Source organism: Dermochelys coriacea, chromosome 6, assembly GCF_009764565.3.
Source record: "Dermochelys coriacea isolate rDerCor1 chromosome 6, rDerCor1.pri.v4, whole genome shotgun sequence".
NCBI lineage: Eukaryota > Metazoa > Chordata > Testudines > Dermochelyidae > Dermochelys > Dermochelys coriacea.
This window is the reverse complement of record NC_050073.1, coordinates 6999311-7019316: the sequence shown is the minus strand read 5'-3', so window position 1 is coordinate 7019316 and position 20006 is coordinate 6999311. Positions and strand designations below refer to the sequence as shown.

The following is a 20006-nucleotide window of genomic DNA, read 5'->3' as shown; positions in this document are numbered from 1 at the left end:
AATTCTTTAGGTCATGTTTTACAGCTTTTCTCTGCAACCAGGAGAGCTAGAAATATACTTTAAAAAAAGTTAAAGGTGAAATTCTTGCCTTCTCACAGGACTCCTGAAGTTGTGGCCTCAATATACAGTGAGGATCGGCAACCCCGAGTATGTATTCAAGCGCTTTTCTGAATCAAGGCCTTAGTGTCCGGATAATATTCCTAACACGCATTTCTCCAGTTGGACAGGCAGTGCTGCGTCACTTTCACTCAGTTCAGTGACGGGCTATTGGCATGACTTGTGATACAAGCGTTAAGCGTTGTCCCAGCGTGAGTCTCCGCAGAACTGTAGGCACAAGCAGATGGGACTTCTTATGAGTTACGTCTCCACCTATTGGGCACAGTGGCTCGGGTGCCTTCAGCTCGGCCGGGCTGTCCTACTGCTGGGGCTGCTACAATATTTCATGAAGTGCCAGAGCTTGGGGCAGAAATTGGTGCCAGTGGCCATCACGGCGCGTGTCTCCCCTGAATGAGCCGGTTGCGTGGGAGGCGGCTCGTCAGTTTCCCCCGAGTGTCCCAGGGAGATGCTGACGCTCCCATGTGCTTTCCTGCAGGGGCCCTTTCCCGGTAACCAAAGCCAGAGCAGCTGTGGCAGGCCCAGAACATGACCTCCACCCCTGACTACGATCACTTGGAGATTCAGCAGCAGTACAGCCGGATCAACGCGCGCTGGGAAGCCTCAGACGATGAGCTGGACAATGACAACAGCTCTGCAAGGCTCTTCGAGAGATCCCGCATCAAAGCTCTGGCAGGTACCATGCTTAACTCCTCAGGGTGCTGGGCAGCACCGTGTCCCCTCGGGGGCGCAGCACCTCCTGAATGGAGCCCTTCTGGGCCTCTTCTTTGCTGAACCTTCACAGACCCTGATTCAGGAAAACACTTATGCATGGGCTTAACTTTGAGTAGTCCCATTGACTTAAAAACTAAGCACGTGCTTTGCTGGTGAGAGGATGCTTTGCTGAGTCAGGGCCCCAATAACATAGCGGACGGGGTCTGGGCGGGGTGCAGTAGAACAGATCCCTGAGCCCAGCACAGGGGACAATCAAGGTTTCCCTTGGGTAGAAGAACTCTGGGGGCCTGGGACGGGGCTGGCCCACAACATTTTGGCACCTGCGGCGGAGAGCTCAAATGACACCCCCATGCCCCCTTGCTTGGGCCAAAACTTTGAAATTCTAGGTCCTAGTGGCACCCCCCCAACAGTCTGGCACCTGAGGTGGCTGCCTCAGTTTGCCTCATGATAAGGCCAGCCCTGGCCTAGGAGCTCTTCAATAAGTGGAGCACATGCCACCCCTGGGGTTGGATGGTCAATCATTGGCTGTTTGAATTAAACTCTGCCCTAAGGGTGCTGGAAACCTCCTGGGGTGGCACGTAGCTGTCTGTAAGGCTCAAAGAATCTGCCTGGGTCTCTGGGGCTTAGGAGTAACACAGACATAGGCGCCAACTCTGTGGGTGCTGCAAAAAAAAAAGTGCCGAGCACCCACTAACCACAGCTGTTCAGCAGCCCCATCAATCAGCTGTTTGGCAGATGGCGGGAGTGGGAGGCTCTTGGAGGGAAGGGGGCGGAGTGGGTTGGACAGAGGCGGAGCGAGGGCGGGGCCTCAGGAGAAAGGATTGAGCTGGCGGGGCCTCAGGGTGGAGCAGGGCTGGAGAACTCACCAGGAAAATACAAGTCAGCGCCTGTGAACTCAGACACATGGCCAGATAGACACTGAATTGTTCGGAGAAGATCCCAGATCAGGGCTGGCCAGTCAGGACTGGGGCTGACCACAAGACAAGCCAAAACCCGACAAGGTTCTTCTGTCCTTTCTGGGCCTTTATATCTTCCAGATGAAGACTCGGCCCAGCCCTCCCCTCCTCTCCCCTGTGGACACAGCTAGGTCCCCCTCCCAATATTTCCCCCACCCCACAGCCACTTTTTGCCTCTTCCTCCTAGCTGCCTCTGCCCTCCAGCCATTTAACCCCTCCCTGCCTGTTGCCCACCCCGCAGTCCTGTCAGGAAATGGGAATCAGGGGTAAAGCTGGTGAGAAACGACAAGGTTTTTTTTCCTTTTTTCTCTCTCCACTGAAAATTTCAACCTTTCATCAGAAACCCCCAAATTCTGGGCCCAAATCATTTTGATTTTGGTGCTTCTGTTTTCTGGACAAACCCTGGCCATTTTCTGCAGAGAGCTGATGCTTTTCGAAAAACGTTCAGTCAAAGATCCCAGGTGTCTGTTGAAAACCAGCCTCAATGGAAAAATGCTGACTGCCCTTTGTTGTGACCTTTGGCTTTCCCTGGGTGCCTTGGCTGAGCTGTCCAGGGCACCTGCACTGGGCAAACAATGCAGAGACTTGCCGGAGGCCTCATTAATAATGAACCTAGCCTTTATCTAGCACATCTCATCAGTAGACCTCAAAGCACCTGACAAAGGAGATTGGGATCATTATCCCTCTTTCTCAAGTGGGGAAAATGAGGCACAAAGCAGGCAAGGGACTAGCCCAAGGTCACCCAGCAGGCCAGCAACAGAGCCAAGAATGGCGCTCACTGTACATTTATAAACAGAGACTCAGAAAAGCATTTCTCCCCTCCCTCAGCTACTAGGAGCCTGGGTCAGGCATCTGTGTTTCCTGGAATCCCTTTGCACCCTGCTGTTGCTGTCTCAGGGAGAGATGCAGAGCCCTGACGACAACCTGCATCCCAAATCTAAGACCTCTGTTCTGTGCAGGGAATTGCCCACTCTTCCAGGGCTCAGAGGAGGGAGGAGAGTCACCAGGCAGTCAGCCATAGCACTCTGCTCCTGCACTGCCAGGCCCCAGAGTTTAGAGTATCTAAGGGGGTGCTCTAAGCTATGCCACTGGCAGGATGCCTGTAGGGGGCTCTGTGCCTGTGGAGAATTGGTGTGGCTGAGTGCCCATCTGCCACCTTGTCACCACACAGCAGCCCCCTGCCAGGCCCACACAAGCGGCGCAAAGCCTTTGGAGGGGAGTATCCAACACGACACGTCTCCCGCTGCAGAGCAATTAGATAAGGTGCGTCAGGAGCCGCCTGGCACCTGCATCCAACTGCAATTCACACGTGGGAAATGACCAGTGCGCTGGTTTCCTGGCCCTGCCTGGAGGGAGCCTGACACCCTGAAGCCCTGATGGTGGCTGATGAGAACCACTTCCTTGACACTTTTCCCAGCTCAGGGCTCCCACTACCCTCCCACCCCTCACCACCTGCCTTCACACCTGTTCATGGTGGAAATTCTTTAAACTGATGAATTATTTTATAAAATAATATATAAAATATATAAAATAGTTTAATTTTGTTCTTCCAATGTACCAGGCTCCCGTCTGCCGCTGTGGCTCAGGAGAAGCAACCTTGGGAGGGTGGCCCCCTCCCAAGCACCCCCTTTCGGCTTTGCAGTGCCCTGCCTCAGTTTCCCTGTTTGCTTAGGGGAGAGCGCCACATCACAGGCATGATAATGAAACTGCACCCCAGGAGGGGAGTGTTCCAGTTAGGTCTCACACACACTGGCCCTCCAGGGCCCAACCCCAGCTCAGTGTCTCTTTTCTTGAGTCAAGAGCCCCAAGTTGCAGTCCAGGTCCCACCGTTTCTTTACTGCCTGCAGCTGTTAGCTCAGCCCAGCTGCCGCTGTCCGGCCCAGCACGCCCAGTTGGACCAGTACTAGCTCCCACAGGAGCTCCTTGTAAGTGCCACCCCAAGGCAGGAGGGGTGGGGCAGGACTAACTGCACAGGGCCGGGTGTCCCTAGGCCCCCTGGCCCATGAAGGAACCAGCCACCCTGGCACAGCATCTGCGTGTAACTTTGTTTCCCAGAAACTCCATGTAACTCTGTTTCCCGCTGCAGGGATGCCCTCTCTGCGTGCGGCATTGGTCACCGCAGCCCTGGGCCCTGCTGGCGCTTTCGTTTTAATGTGTGGGGCCAAGTGGAGGAGGGGAAAACCCCTCCCTCAACAGCATTTTCTTAGCAGGGAAGGATGGAGTGAGCCCGCCAGCGAGGCTGGCTGCCTGCGTGTCTTTCAGTCTGTTAATGCAGCAGCCAGTGGACTGGAAGCTTGGTCCCCCAGGCCACCTCGGGCCCTGCACTAATCAAAATAGTAATGGAAGGGAAAAGAAGGCGGCCTCTCTGTGCTGCTGTTACTCACTCCCCCCTCCTGGCTTTGTGCTGCAGCCCATCGCTGTCGCTAAGGACCAGTGAGACTGTTGAAGGCGGAAAGAGCGCGGCCAGCTGGAAAGGCAAAATGCACTTCCCCACCGCAGCCAGAAAGCGCTCCCTGGGACTGGCACACCCCAGAGCTGGGTGCAGTGCAAATGCAGCGGGGTGCATGGAGAAGAAGGGGGGTAGAGACACAGGTACACACTCGCCATGAGGTTCTGACTGGCTAAGCTGCAGCCTCAACGGAGCGTCAGAGAAACCAAATCCAGTGCAGGAAGGAGCCCTGCACTGCACCAGGTGCTGGGCCCACGGGGGAGGAGGGGGGGGAATTCTTAACTGTGTTTAATACTACTACTAATAAATTAAATTGCCACAGGCAGCACTGCAGTCCCATTGCACTAGGCACTCTACAAACACTGGGGCAGATGGGAATTTTTCCATCATGTGCCAGCAATGCCCCTCTGCCATGTACATTGGTCAAACTGGACAGTCTCTACCTAAAAGAATAAATGGACACAAATCAGACGTCAAGAATTATAACATTCAAAAAACAGTTGGAGAACACTTCAATCTCTTTGGTCACTCGATTATAGACCTAAAAGTGGCAATTCTTCAACAAAAAAATTTCAAAAACAGACTCCAGCGAGAGACTGCTGAATTGGAATTAATTTGCAAACTGGATACAATTAACTTAGGCTTGAATAAAGACTGGGAGTGGATGGGTCATTACACAAAGTAAAACTATTTCCCCATGAAGAAAAGGAGTACTTGTGGCACCTTAGAGACTAACAAATTTATTAGAGCATAAGCTTTCGTGAGCTACAGCTCACTTCATCGGATGCATTTGGTGGAAAAAACAGAGGAGAGATTTATATACACACACACACACAGAGAACATGAAACAATGGGTTTATCATACACACTGTAAGAAGAGTGATCACTTAAGATAAGCCATCACCAACAGCGGGGGGGGGGGGGAGAAAGGAGGAAAACCTTTCATGGTGACAAGCAGGTAGGCTAATTCCAGCAGTTAACAAGAATATCAGAGGAACAGGGGGTGGGAGGGAGAAATACCATGGGGAAATAGTTTTACTTTGTGTAATGACTCATCCATTCCCAGTCTCTATTCAAGCCTAAGTTAATTGTATCCAGTTTGCAAATTAATTCCAATTCAGCAGTCTCTCGTTGGAGTCTGTTTTTGAAGCTTTTTTGTTGAAGTATAGCCACTCTTAGGTCTGTGATCGAGTGACCAGAGAGATTGAAGTGTTCTCCAACTGGTTTTTGAATGTTATAGTTCTTGACGTCTGATTTGTGTCCATTCATTCTTTTACGTAGAGACTGTCCAGTTTGGCCAATGTACATGGCAGAGGGGCATTGCTGGCACATGATGGCATATATCACATTGGTAGATGCGCAGGTGAACGAGCCTCTGATAGTGTGGCTGATGTGATTAGGCCCTATGATGGTATCCCCTGAATAGATATGTGGACAGAGTTGGCAACGGGCTTTGTTGCAAGGATAGGTTCCTGGGTTAGTGGTTCTGTTGTGTGGTGTGTGGTTGCTGGTGAGTATTTGCTTCAGATTGGGGGGCTGTCTGTAAGCAAGGACTGGTCTGTCTCCCATATTCCCCCCCCCAACCCCCACTGTTCCCCAGACGTTCTTGTCAACTGCTGGAAATGGCCCACCTTGATTATCACTACAAAAGGTTCTCCCCCCACCCAGCTCTCCTGCTGGTAATAGCTCACCTTAAGTGATCACTCTGGTTACAGTGTGTATGGTAACACCCATTGTTTCATGTTCTCTGTGTATATAAATCTCCCCACTGTATTTTCCACTGAATGAATCCGATGAAGTGAGCTGTAGCTCACAAAAGCTTATGCTCAAATAAATGTGTTGGTCTCTAAGGTGCCACAGGTACTCCTTTTCTTTTTGCTTTTTTCATGGAAAGTCGTGTTTTGGAATAAAGATTTTTTTTTTTTTTTGCAAAAAGTTCTACTTTCTAAGGAGAGTGTTCATTTTTCATCAGAAAACTGAATGCTGAAAACCTGAGATATTTTAATGCAGAAACATTGCAACGGTGCCTTGTAGGATTTGTAGTTTGGGTGCCTCATGTCCCCATTCTCTTCTGTGGGCTGGGCTCCCAGCTGGACTACATCTCCCATAATGCATCATGGCCAGGGACTCCCATGATGCATCACTTTCCTTCTCCTTGACGGGAGACCAGCATGCATCTTGGGAGATGTAGTCTGAGCAGGTAGCCTGGATGACAGGGTACCTGAACAACTGCTCCTGGGAAGCAGCATGCTGCATTTACAAAATTGGAATGTTTTGGTTTTTAGCCAGCATTTTTTGATATTTGAATTTCTACAGAAAAATCAAAAATTTCCTTGCTAAGGTTAAGCAGTTACTTGCTCACTGCTTGTAAGTAACTAAACAAGGAACAGAAATGTGGTAATGGGCTCTTCAATTTACCAAACAAAGACCTAACATGATTCAGTGGCTGGAAGTTCAAACGAGACAAATTCAGACTGAAATAAGGTAAATGTTTAACAGTGAGGGTAATGTACTGGAACAATTTATCCAAGGTTGTGGTGGATTCTCCTTTACTGGTAATGTTTAAATCAAGACTGGATGTTTTGCTAAAAGCTCTGCTCTAGGGATTATTTGGGGTCAGGTCTCTGGCCTGTGTTATCCAGGAGGTCTGATGAGATTATCACAATGGTCCCTTCTGGCCTTGGAATGTAGGAATCTATGAAGTGTGGTGTATCATGGCCCCAGTTCAGGGAAGCATTGAAGCACAAGCTCCATGCATAGGTTTTGAGCATGTTCTTCAAGCAAAGCGCATGCCTATGTGCTCTCCTGAATGGGAATGCATGCCTGACCCAGGGCCCAGGTCCGCGGGGCTCGAGGCAGTTGTTTCTCTGCTCCCTGTTCTGGGGTGCTGGTGCGGGACTCTGCAGTGGGGCGGTGGGCCTTTCTCCCATTGCAGATGAGCGGGAAGCCGTGCAGAAGAAAACCTTCACCAAGTGGGTGAACTCACACCTCGCTCGCATGACCTGCCGCATTTCCGATCTCTACATGGACCTCCGAGACGGGCGGATGCTGATCAAGCTCTTGGAAGTGCTTTCGGGAGAGCCCCTGGTGAGTTCTGTTCCTCCTTCCCCTCTGCTGGGCTGTGTGACCCAGGTCACACCTACTGTGCTGTGCCTTTCCTCTGGTGTCGAAAGAGGCAGTGTTGAAAGGTGGCCATCTCAGAGGGCGCAGTGGAGCCGGTCTGGAAACGCTTTGCTTTGCTGCGGAGAACTTCGACATCTCAGTGGAAAACCACAAGCAGAAATATTTGGATTCGGAAACACTGCCGCAGTGCCATGTGGAAGTTGTAGTCCAGGTGCCCCACGCTCCCATTCTCTCCTATGTTCCAGGGTCCACGGTGGGACTTCATCCCAAGGTTGCACCTTTGTCTCCCGTTTTGGGGTGGGGAGGCAGTGCATCATGGGAGTCCCTGTCTGTGGGAATCTAGCCCTGGGTGGAAGCGACCAGCGGCTCCATCTGTCAATGGTGGAGCGTTCCATGACCTCTGAGAGATGGGGTGGGGAGGGTTCTCCACCCGGGGATCCATGGACAAATGCCTGCCCCACAAAAGCCACCCTCAAGCTGGCTCCTTGCGAGCAGCCTGAGCAGAGCAGCCAAGGAGTGACGAGCAGGAGTGCAGGTGGTCGGTGTATGTGAACATGCCCTGGAAAACATTCTCTCCTGGGCTGTGTGTGCCCAGCCCTGGCCCGGCTGCAACTTCCAGCGCCGGGCTCGCTGCTTTAAACTCTCTGGGCCGGAGTCCCTGCTGCAGCTACAGAGGAAGGTGGCGGAGTGGCCCCTTGCGCGGCCCCACATGTGGCTCCATGCTGGTTTGGCCCCAAAGACTGCTTGAGCCAACTCCGGCTGCCAGTATTTGTCCCTGGTGGGATAGCCAGAGGGCAGAGGAGTCTGGGCGCAGGCCCCTCCCATACATCACCATCTGAACTGGCGGGGGGGTTGAGCTGAGTGCTCTGCCCCATCCAGGATCCTTCCTCAGGGCTGGGGTGGGTGCTGCTTTGCACCAGCGGTGTGGCTGGCCGCATCTCCTCAACCAGGATCAGGCCCACTGTCCATAGGCAGAAGCCCCTATAGATCTGGGCTGAATCCCTTTGTTCAAAGTCTGAGGTGCATACGAGGATGGCGGGGGAGGGCTCCAGGCTGCAGGGAAGGGGGTGACCGAGGCCAGGGGTGATGCGTGGGTGCAAGACATTCTCCCAGCCACCTGGGAAGGGTGAGTTCTGACGGGAACGGGGCAGGGAGGGCTGCGCCAGCCTGTTTCCTCTGCCCATCCGGGTTAGTTTCTAGGCTCTGTATCACACTGGCGTCTGTGTGCTCCAGCCAGCTGGGGGGCACCGTTGCACCAGGCCTGGTGGCTGCGCACGCCCTGGGTGACTGGCTCATCATCTGTCATCCCCCAGCCCAAGCCCACCAAGGGGCGGATGCGCATCCACTGCCTGGAGAACGTGGACAAGGCGCTGCAGTTCCTCAAGGAGAAGCACGTGCACCTGGAGAACATGGGCTCCCACGACATTGTGGACGGCAACCACCGACTGGTGCTGGGCCTCATCTGGACCATCATCCTCCGCTTCCAGGTAGACCTGGCTCTGAGCCCAGCCGGGGAGTGGGGCCGTGGGCACATCCCCGGCTATAGCTTTCGGCGGCCAGGCTGTGCTGTGTGCAGGGAGCCGGGGGCACAGAATGAGGGGCGCTAGGCACCTGTTTACTCCCTTGTGCCAGCTCCCCGTTTCAGAGAGGGAAGTGGCCTTCGCAGAACGGCCTCCCCCTGCCCGTCCCTTGTAGATGGACACGAGTGGGAGGGAGGGCAGCTGGGAGGCAGGAGCTGTGGAAGCTTCCTAAAAGTGGCGGGGCCACTGGCACCTGAAACATGGCCCCACCCTCATGTTGCCCCGTCCCCCTGAGGCCCCGCCCCGGTGCCGCCCCTTCCCACAAGGCCCCGCCTCCTACTCATTCATCTCCACACACACACCCCTTGCTCGCCCTTTCGGCTGGTAAAAAGTGCGTGGGGGGGGGGCCTGTACTGGCGCCCCTGCTGGTAAGGAACCTCATCTCCCATCCTGTGAAACCTTTTGAAATTTCAGGAACTTTTCCCATCCCAAATCAGGGCAAAAAGTCCAAATTTTGACAATTTTCGCAAACCGAAAAGCCAAAACATGGGCCTGAACCAAAACCATCAACACGTTTTGTTTCCACTTGGACCGTTTTCAGTGAAACAGAAAGGTTTTGTGCCCTGTCACTAGCTTTGAGTTTCCAAACAAAACGTCCTTTCGAGCCACAAATCCGAAACCTCTCAAATGTCGAAATGGGACCATTCAGCTGTTTTCCAGACTGTTTTTCTTTTCTTAAATGTGTTTTTGAGTTGAGAAATTTGTCGCCTCCCTCCAGCCCGTCCCTGCAAGATGGTTCAGTTTTGCTGGATCAGCATTTTTTTTACAAAAAATTCCAATTGTTTTGTTAGGAAATTGCTGCCCAGGGCTGCCCCCGGGCCGGCACAGCAGGGGCGTGCTCTGCACCCGGTGTGGGGCTGGCGCAGGGGGCCAGGCTGAGTCGCCATCTGCTTGCTGAGCTGCTCCCGGGGCAGAGCCCTGGTAGAGCCCTTGAGGAGCAGGGAGGGCGGGCGGGAGGCAGACAGAAAGTGCTGCCTGTAATGGGTGCCAGGCAGAAGGGAGAGCTGGCTTCCCAGCTCTGGGGTGCTCGGGACACAAAAGCCTTCTGCCTCTGCCGGCCTTTCCTGGCGATTTCAGATCCCAGGATCTCCCGAGTAGCTGGGCACATATGAACCTAAGACGGCTAGACAGCTCCTCCCTTGGGGGAAGCCCCTGTGCCGCATCCCGGCGGTAGGCTCGGGTTCATTGTGGAATGCTTTTTGTTCTTCTCTCAGATCGAAGACATCATCGTGCAGACTCCGGAAGGCCGCGAGACGCGCTCTGCCAAGGAAGCACTGCTGCTCTGGTGTCAGATGAAGACCGCGGGGTACGAGCCAGCTAATGCTAGGAGCTAACAACTGTCCCCATCCCAGCATCAACAGAAGCAGACCGGCCACACGAGTCTGGCTTACAGGATCCAGCGTTTTCCAGTCCAGGCTGCTGAATCAGAACAGCATCTGGAGTTCCTACAATCTAATGGGCACACGAATCCCATTGGCACCAGCAGGGGGGGTATACGTGTCTCGAATAGTCTAGTGGCCCTCTGGCTTGCTAGGCGTGTCTGGCCTTCCAAGAAGTTCCTGGCAGCGTAAGAAGTACATGGTATCTGGGTCTAGAGCTGAAAAACATGGTAAGGCTGAGATCTCCCATGTGGCCCCCTCTGGGATTCAGGCTCTTGGCTCCCCTTTGCTTTGGTAGATTCTTCTGCATTTCCATGCACTTATCTGAGACAGACTCTGGCCCTGCTTCCCACAGCCTGTGCGTCCATACAGCACGGGGGGGCAAGCCAAACACCCATCTAGACCTGCCTTTCTAGGAGCCACACCCAGCGCAGTGCTTAGGCCGGAGGGTGACGCCGTGTTTCCTCTTTGTCGTGCAGCTATCCCCACGTTAATGTGACCAACTTCACCTCCAGCTGGAAGGATGGCCTGGCCTTCAATGCCCTGATCCACAAGCACAGGTAAGAGCCCTGTCACCACCCTAGCTAGCTGCTCTCCCCTCACCAACCCCTTTCCCCGTCATTAGGGTGGCTCCGGGGCTAGGATGGCCCAGTGGTTTGCGCACTGCACTGGGACTTGAGAGACCAGGATTCAGTTCCCTGCTTTGCCCCACATTTGCTGGGTGACCTCGAGCAAGTCATTTAGGCCCTGTGCCTCAGTTTCCCTTCTGCCCCCCGGGGATAATAGCCCTGTCCTGCTGCCAAGGAGTCGTGTTAGGGACTGTGAGGCACCCAGAGACTGCAGTGCTGCAGGCTGGAGAAGGACCCAGAGAGCTGCTAGGCTGTCAGATTTGAAAGTGCCTGTCACACGTCGTTTCATTCTGCTCACCTAGTGTAGACCTTAAAGTTCCTCTGCACTATCAGGCCCGACTTGATCGACTTTAAGAACCTGGAGCATTCGAACGCCCGGCACAACTTGGAGCATGCCTTCAGCGTGGCAGAGCGGCAGCTGGGCATCACCCAGCTCCTCGACCCGGAAGGTAAGGGCCCCTTGGCTCCCATGTACACCCCCTCCCACCCCCCAAGGTTACTGCAATGCACTCGCCTCTGTCTCACCCTGCCCTCACACAGGGTCAGAGCTGCATGGCACAGCTTAGTGCCAAATATTAAAGGTCACTTTAAAAATGAAACGATGCCTTAGTTATGTGTCAAGTGCACCGTCCTCTGTCTGCACGTTTCTATCATGTTAGGGAGGAAGTGTGGCCTAGTGGGTAGAACACTGGACTGGGTCTTTGGGTTTTATTCCTGGGACTAGTGGGTGACCTGGGGCAAGTCATGGCCCCGCTGGGCCTCGGTTTCCCCATTTGTAAAAAAATGGGGCTGATGCTCCTGCCCGCCTTTGGAAGGCGCTTTGAGCTCTACAGAGGACATGTGTTAGACAAGAGCCGGGTGCCGTTGTTAGTTTGTAATCTTTGTATGAATGTTCTGCACAGGGCACGAGTGCTTCTTTTAAAAGCTGCAGCCTACCGGTGCACTGTAAGTTTCCCGCTTGGCCTTTTTAGAATAAGTGTAAACCCAAGACAAAATCAATGGGCTTCCCAGAAAGGATCACTTTTGGTGAAATCTTTTATCAGAACAATGGCAGGAATTTCATGTTTACCACAATCCCGGGTTTCAGGGAAAGGAGACCTTGCAGCAGTGTTTTTGAGGGAGGTTTTGCTTTTGAAAACGGGCCTCTTTCAGATGCTGTGCCATGGCATGTTCTAAGGGTTGTTTTAACTTGCTTTGCATCGGCCATCGCATGTGGGTGAATCCATCCCAGCGGGATGCTCAGGCACACGCGATTGGGGATGACGGTTAAGTGTTAGGGCTCTGTATTGGTGCATCAAAAGGCTACTGCTCACGATTTCAAACCAGCACTTTTGTCCCAGAGTCCTTCACTGCTTTCTTGCCTTCTCTGCTGTGCAGATGTCTTCACGGAGAACCCCGATGAGAAATCCATCATCACCTATGTGGTGGCGTTTTACCACTACTTCTCCAAGATGAAGGTTCTGGCGGTGGAAGGGAAACGGGTTGGCAAGGTGAGCTCGGAGCCCTTACATAAGAACATAAGTTCGGCCATAATGGGTCAGACCAAAAGTCCATCCAGCCCAGTATCCTGTCTGCAGACAGTGGCCAATGCCAGGTGCCCCAGAGGTAATGATCAAGTGATCTTTCTCCTGCCATCCGTCTCCACCCTCTGACAATCGGAGGCTAGGGACTCCATTCCTTATCCATCCTGGCTAATAGCCATTAATGGACTTAACCTCCATGAATTTATCCAGTTCTCTTTTAAACCCTGTTATAGTCCTAGCCTTCACAACCTCCTCAGGCAAGGAGTTCCACAGGCTGACTGTGCACTGTGTGAAGAACTTCCTTTTATTTGTTTTAAATCTGCTGCCCATTAATTTCATTTGGTGGCCCCTAGTTCTTATATTATGGGAACAAGTAATTAACTTTTCCTTATTCACTTTCTCCACAGCACTCATGATTTTATATACCTCTATCATATCCCCTTAGTCTCCTCTTTTCCAAGCTGAAAAGTCCTAGTCTCTTTAATTTCTCCTCATATGGAACCTGTTCCAAACCCGTAATCATTTTAGTTGCCTTGCTCTGAACCTTTTCTAATGCCAGTATATCTTTTTTGAGATGAGGAGACCACATCTGTACGCTGTATTCAAGATGTGGGTGTACCATGGATTTATATAAGGGGGCAATAAGATATTCTCCGTCTTATTCTGTATCCCTTTCTTAATGATTCCTAACATCCTGTTCGCTTTTTTGACTGCCGCTGCACACTGCGTGGACATCTTCAGAGAACTATCCACAATGACTCCAAGATCTCTTTCCTGATTAGTTGTAGCTAAATTAGCCCCCATCATATTGTATGTATAGTTGGGGTTATTTTTTCCGATGTGCATTATTTTACATTTATCCACATTAAATTTCATTTGCCATTTTGTTGCCCAATCACTTAGTTTTGTGAGATCTTTTTGAAGTTCTTCACAGTCTGCTTTGGTCTTAACTATCTTGAGCAGTTTAGTATCGTCTGCAGACTTTGCCCCCTCACTGTTTACCCCTTTCTCCAGATCATTTATGAATAAGTTGAATAGGATTGGTCCTAGGACTGACCCTTGGGGAACACCACTAGTTACCCCTCTCCATTCTGAAAATTTACCATTTATTCCTAGCCTTTGTTCCCTGTCTTTTCACCAGTTCTCAATCCATGAAAGGATCTTCCCCCTTATCTCAAGACAACTTAATTTACGTTAGAGCCTTTGGTGAGGGACCTTGTCAAAGGCTTTCTGGAAATCTAAGGTCACTATGTCCACTGGAACTCCCTTGTCCACATGTTTGTTGACCCCTTCCAAGAACTCTAATAGATTAGTAAGACATGATCTCCCTTTACAGAAACCATGTTGACTTTTGCCCAACAATTTATGTTCTTCTACGTGTCTGACAATTTTATTCTTTACTATTGTTTCAACTAATTTGTCTGGTACTGACGTTAGACTTACCAGTCTGTAATTGCCGGGATCACCTCTAGAGCCCTTTTTAAATATTGGCGTTACATTAGCTATCTTCCAGTCATTGGGTAGAGAAGCTGATTTAAAGGACAGATTACTTACAAACCATAGTTAACAATTCCGCAATTTCACATTTGGTTTGAGCCTTCTCTTGTGCCATGACCTTCCATTTCTTCTTTTCAGGCTTCATTGAGCTGAAAGCCATTATGTAAGTTCACAGAAAACATATAAAATATGTACAAGCTACAGAAACCAAGCAGACCCTACCAAAACATAGCTCTGGAGAGCTGTATCACAGCACCTCCTCCTCAGGGATCTCCCGGGCCTGCTCCAATTTAGATCAGAGACATGTCATGGTCCCTTCTTTGGTGTAGTCCTTAATTCAAAGGGCCAGGTCCCCAGCTGGTATGAATTGGCTCCTTTGGAGTCAGTGGGTGCATGCCAGCTGAAGGTCTAGCCCAAGACGTTGATACAAAACAGTGTATGCCAAAGTGTGGTACACACGAGCTCTTGCGTCTTCTAAGGGTTGTACAAATCAGTACTTATAGGGCATGAACCAGCTGCCTCTTAAACTCCTCTTGGATAAGACAGCAGAGGCTCCTCGCGCTAGCGGGAAAAGGCAGAAAGTGAGCCCAAAGCAGGATGTGGAATCTAGATAAATCCGGGCTAGAAAGAAAGTGCAAATTCTTAACAGGGCGGGGAGTTAAGCAATGGAAAATCAGACCCAGGGATGGGATGGGACGGGACGGGGTACTAGGTTCTCCGTCACTTGGTGTCTGTAAATCCAGGCTGGATTGTCTCTCTGAAAGCCCCGCTCTGGCTCAACCCTGAGTTCTGGACTGGCCCAGGGAATCACTGGGAGATGCTCTCGGGCCTCATCTGCAGAAGCTCAGACTGGATGCCCTGAATGGGCCCTACTGACCTTTAAGGCCTATGAATCTGTGAAACAGCATGTTCCTCTTTAAGGCCCAGCCACCCTCTGCTGTAATGATGCTGCCTTTGGCAGCACACAACTGAGAGTAGCAGTTCAGGACAAATTGCTTAGAGCAGGGCAGTCACACCCCAAAGCTGGGTGTCCTTTATTACTAAGGCACACCAAACCAGCCAAACAGAGAGGACTTCGGTTTTACCCCACTGGCTAACCAGAAGTCATACAAGCAATTCCCTCAGATACCCCAGTTCCTTTGTATCACCACCTGCACCGCTCCTTATGGGGATGAATAGTTATGAAAACCAATACCCCAGAAAAAAAAATGGTTCTCCCGATCCCAAAGGATCAAGTCCCAGACCCAGGTCAATATACAAGTTGGATCTTACCCACAAATCCGTTGTTGCCAATCCTTTAGAATCTAAAATCTAAAGGTTTATTCATAAAAGGAAAAAAATATAGATGAGTGCTAAAATTGGTTAAATGGAATCAATTACATACTGTAATGGCAAAGTTCTTGGTTCAGGCTTGTAGCAGTGATGGAATAAACTGCAGGCTCAAATCAAGTCCCTGCAGTACATCCACAGTTGGGATGGGTCATTCAGAGCTTCAGTGTAGCAAAGTTCCTCCAGAGGTAAGAAGTAGGATTGATGACAAGATGGAGGAGATGCAGCTGCCTTTTATAGTCCTTTTGCCACAAGGCTTGTGCTTCCTTTGTTCCAAATACAAGCCACCCAGCACATGGCATGGAAAAACCTTAGAGTTCTGTCCATAGGCATGTCCCTGCATGCCTTGCTGAGTCACAAGGCGTGTCTGTCTTCTCTCAATGGGTCGATTGTATCGCTGATGGTCCTTAACGGGCCATCAAGCTGCCTAGGCAGTGCTGATGCCAACTTGTCTGGGATGTCACTCAGAAACATAGCACAGCTTTGAAATACAGACAATATAAAGCCAATACTTACAACTTTAAATACAAAAACGATACATGCATACAGATAGCATAATCATAACCAGCACATCATAACCTTGTCATAGACACCATATGTGACCTCCTTTGTACAAGACTTGATGCCACTATATGACCTTGGTTGCAACAATGATCTATATGGTCACAGTTCATGTCAATAACATCACACCCGTCAACAGCACTTTCCATCCCCCTCGTCTCGGAGCCCCCAGGGCCCTAACTCAGTCCCTTCTCACAGCTTTGGAACCCAAGGGGTTAGGATGGGGCCCGGCCAGGAAAAAGGTCCCGGTTTCGGCATTTGCTTATATTCTGCAGCAGCTCAACAGCTAGTCCCTTCGGCAAGGGCCATGAGAAAACAAAAGGGAGAGAGAGAGACCCAGCCCAGCCCAGCAGGGCCTGGTGGTCAGGGCTCTGGCCTGGGATGTGGGTGCCCAGCCCCAGCCCCAGCCCAGCCCAGCAGGTCCTGGTTGTCAGGACTTTGGCCTGGGATGTGGGGGGCCCAGCCCCAGCCCAGCCCAGCCCAGCCTGGTGATCAGGGCTCTGGCCTGGGATGTGGGTGCCCAGCCCCAGCCCAGCCCAGCAGGGCCTGGTGGTCAGGGCTTTGGCCTGGGATGTGGGGGGCCCAGCCCCAGCCCAGCCAAGCCCAGCCTGGTGATCAGGGCTCTGCCCTGGGTTGTGGGGGGCCCAGCCCCAGCCCAGCCCAGCAGGGCCTGGTGGTCAGGGCTCTGGCCTGGGATGTGGAGGGCCCGGGCCCAGCCCAGCCCAGCACGGCCTGGTGGTCAGGGCTCTGGCCTGGGTTGTGGGGGGCCCAGCCCCAGCCCAGCAAGGCCTGGTAGTCAGGGCTCTGGCCTGGGATGTGGGGGGCCCAGCCCCAGCCCAGCCCAGCAAGGCCTGGTAGTCAGGGCTCTGGCCTTGGATGTGGGGGGCCCAGCCCCAGCCCAGCCCAGCCCGGCCTGGTGGTCATGGCTCTGGCCTGGGATGTGGGGGGGCCAGTGGTAGCCCAATTCAGGATGGCCCGGTGGTTCCCCTGTGTACCCTCCCTGGGCACATGCATCCAGAGAAGGTCCCTTCATGCAGGAGCACAGACACTGCCAGTGTTCATTGTTCTCCTCTGCTTGTCGAAGGTGATGGACCACTTGATGGAGACGGAGAGGATGATTGAGAGGTACGGAGGGCTGGCCTCTGACTTGCTAACCTGGATCGAGCAAACCATCACCGTTCTCAACAGCCGCAAGTTTGCCAACTCCTTGACGGAGGTGCAGCAGCAGCTGCAGTGTTTCAGCACCTACCGCACGGTGGAAAAGCCCCCCAAGTAAGCAGCTCCTGGGTTACGCAGCCAGCTCTGCTGTACTTGCCTTCACTGCTGTCTTTAAGATGTTCTTCATCCATCCCGCTCAATGAGCTATACAAAGGAGGTAACCTTATTTCCATGGTCCAGGTGGGGAAACTGAGACACTGAGCGGACATGACCCCCCCCAAGGTTGCAGCACAGGTTGGTGGCAGAACTGGGAAGCAAACCCAGCTCTACTTAACTCCCACGCCAGTGCCCTGCCCACTAGACCACGCTGCCTCTCTTAATAATGATTCTTGACTGAAATGAAGTCCAAAGCAATGGTTCTCAACCTTTATGGGCTCAGGATCCGTTTGTAACTCTTTATGGCCTGTCATGACCCAGTAAAATAGTCTGGGGATGGAGGCGGTGGGGTGGTTTTGGTCCCATCCTGCCCTCCAGGGGGGTCAGGGTTTGTGTCTTGCCTGGCACTCACCCCACAGTGACGGCTCCTGCAGCTCCTGTGCTGTGGGGCTGGCTGGGCTTGAGTTTCCGCTCCAGGTGTCACCACCTCTTCTCTGCACCTGGTCCAGTTTGCATTCATCTTTCTTGAGCCTGGGTGACCAGAACTGGTCACACTATTCCAGAGGAGGCCCTACCAATGCCTTGCACAGTGGTACATTAGCTATCTCCCGTGGAAACACATGCAAGTTCACCCCATAATCACCCAGATGGTCTGCCTTCTGGCTTGCCTGGCCCTGAGTCCTGATCAGCCCGCCTGTTACTGACACCAGATGCCATAAGCACTGTGGGGACTGAGCTGCCAGGGACACGAATTTGGAACATGCTGTCCCTCGGTGATGGCATGAAAGGGACTGGCTCGGTCTGCCCGTTGTCCATAATCTCTCCCTTTCACCATGCAGGTTCCAGGAGAAGGGGAATCTCGAGGTTCTGCTCTTCACCATCCAGTCCCGGATGCGAGCTAACAATCAGAAAGCGTACACCCCTCACGAAGGGAGACTCGTGTCCGACATCAACCGGGTACCTGGCATTCCTGCTTCCCACCTGCATCGGGGGTTTAGGGTGGGGGTTCGTGGTCACTTAAGGGACGGCTGCACTGCAATCAGAAGAGTGACTGCAGCTCATGGTGATATTTTCCAACCATAGGTGCTGACTCCGTGGGTGCTCCAGAGCTGGAGCACCAATAGGGAAAAATTGGTGGGTGCTCTGCACTCAGCGGCAGCCAAGCTCCCCACCCCGCCCCGCCACCCCAGCTCACCTCACCTCCACCTCCTCCCCTAAGCGCCGCGTCCCTGCTTCTCCTCCCAGTGCTTGCTGCTGCAAATCAGCTGTTTCGCAGTGTAACAAGCTGTGGGAGGGAGGGGGGAGGAGTGGGAACGCGGTGTGCTCAGGGGAGAAGGCAGGACCGGGGTGGGGATTTGGGGAAGGAGTTCAGTAGGGGCAGGGAGGGGGCAGAGTTGGGGCAGGGATTTTGGGGAAGGGGTAGGAATGGGGGTGGGGCAGGGTGGAGTTGGGGCAGGGCCAGAGCCAGGAGGGTCGAGCACCCACCGGTGCCAGGAGAAGTTGGTGCCTATGTCCCCAGCCAGCTTTAATCTAGCAAATAGCAGCGGAGCGGTGGCAGTATAGGCTGGCCCGGGGGGGATACACAGCCCATGCTGCTTCACTGCTGTCTGCACCCAAGCTAGCTAGATCCAAGCTACATGTGAGCTCTGATTGCAGCGTAGACAGGCCCTGAGACACAGTCCAGAATGGGTGGGGGGGCCTCCCCCGGCGTTGTCCTCACTTGCTGGCCACACTCTTTGGCTGTACTCCGCTTTAGATGCCCATTTTGCAGCTCGCCCATTGCCCCCGGTTGTCGCCATCCACCCAAGGGGAAGGGCCAGCTGGGGCATTGCATGCAGCAGAGCACTTAGCCCCCTGCTCAGGTCGGGCGCTGCAAGCTCACATTGAAGCCAGGGGGACTTAAACAGGCACTTAACATTATGCGTGCACTTCCCTGGATTTCCTTGGAGCTCAGCGATCATTTCCCATGTAAATACAGAGACACAGTATAGATTTCAGTGCGGCTACAAGGGAGGGGAGATCTCACCCCCCTGGGGCCTGCTGGCACTTTGCTGAAGCAGCAAGATGCCCGTGGGGCCAAAGGCCATTGAAGGAGACAGCCAGCAAGGGAGCAGAACGCTTTCTGGCTGGTGCTGCAATAGGCCGTCTGTAGGGACCGTTATTATCCCTTTCTGGGCCTGCCAGCTGGTTTCGCATGCCCACTGGAGCCTCACTCTTTCCTGTGATGCCTCTGAGCAGGCCTGGGAATGGCTGGAGAAGGCGGAGCACGAGCGGGAGCTGGCCCTGAGAAACGAGCTTATTCGGCAGGAGAAGCTGGAGCAGCTGGCCAGGCGCTTCGACCGCAAGGCGGCCATGCGGGAGACGTGGCTGAGCGAAAACCAGCGCCTGCTTGCCCAGGTATGGGGCGTGGGCTGTCAGTGGGGAGACGCAGCATGCCAACCCTCCCAGTTTCACCAGGCGTCTCCCAGAATCAGGCCCTATCTCCCAGAGGCTACAGCAGCCAAAATGGGAGATTCTGGGCACTAACAGTCCGGCAGCACAGTGGGACTAAGGCAGTGGCCCTGTGCCACTCCCGGAAGCAGCCAGCACCAACCCTGTGGCCTGAGGGGGAGGGGGTCTCTGCACGCTACCCCCGCCCCAAGCACCAACTCCACAGCTTCCATTGACTGGGAATTGCTGCCAATGCGAGCTGCGGTGGGTGGTGCCTGCGGGCAGGGGTGACGCACAGAGACTCCCTGGTCCCGCCACCTAGGAGCCACTGCCAGAGGGATGTGCCAGTCGTTTTCAGGAACCGCCCAAGGTAAGTGCCGCCCCCCTCACCTCCTCCCGCACCCCAAC

The 20006-nt window shown here is 53.1% G+C and overlaps 1 protein-coding gene across 6 annotated transcripts in view; it reads left to right on the top strand.

Moving 5' to 3' along the window:
* The window catches only part of SPTB (spectrin beta, erythrocytic), a 141449-nt gene that overhangs the window by 43229 nt on the left and 78214 nt on the right, over positions 1-20006 (top strand). For 5 of the 6 annotated variants that reach the window (XM_043516033.1, XM_043516032.1, XM_038405961.2 and 2 more), the window contains exons 2-11: positions 593-790; positions 7169-7320; positions 8670-8843; positions 10151-10242; positions 10795-10875; positions 11278-11393; positions 12322-12434; positions 16939-17126; positions 18008-18125; positions 19407-19565. In XM_043516033.1, coding sequence (XP_043371968.1) covers positions 643-790; positions 7169-7320; positions 8670-8843; positions 10151-10242; positions 10795-10875; positions 11278-11393; positions 12322-12434; positions 16939-17126; positions 18008-18125; positions 19407-19565 — 1341 coding nt within the window. In that variant the 5' untranslated portion in view covers positions 593-642. Of the gene's footprint in view, positions 1-588; positions 791-7168; positions 7321-8669; positions 8844-10150; positions 10243-10794; positions 10876-11277; positions 11394-12321; positions 12435-16938; positions 17127-18007; positions 18126-19406; positions 19566-20006 lie in introns of all 6 variants that reach the window. The other variant, XM_043516031.1, reaches the window with a different exon arrangement.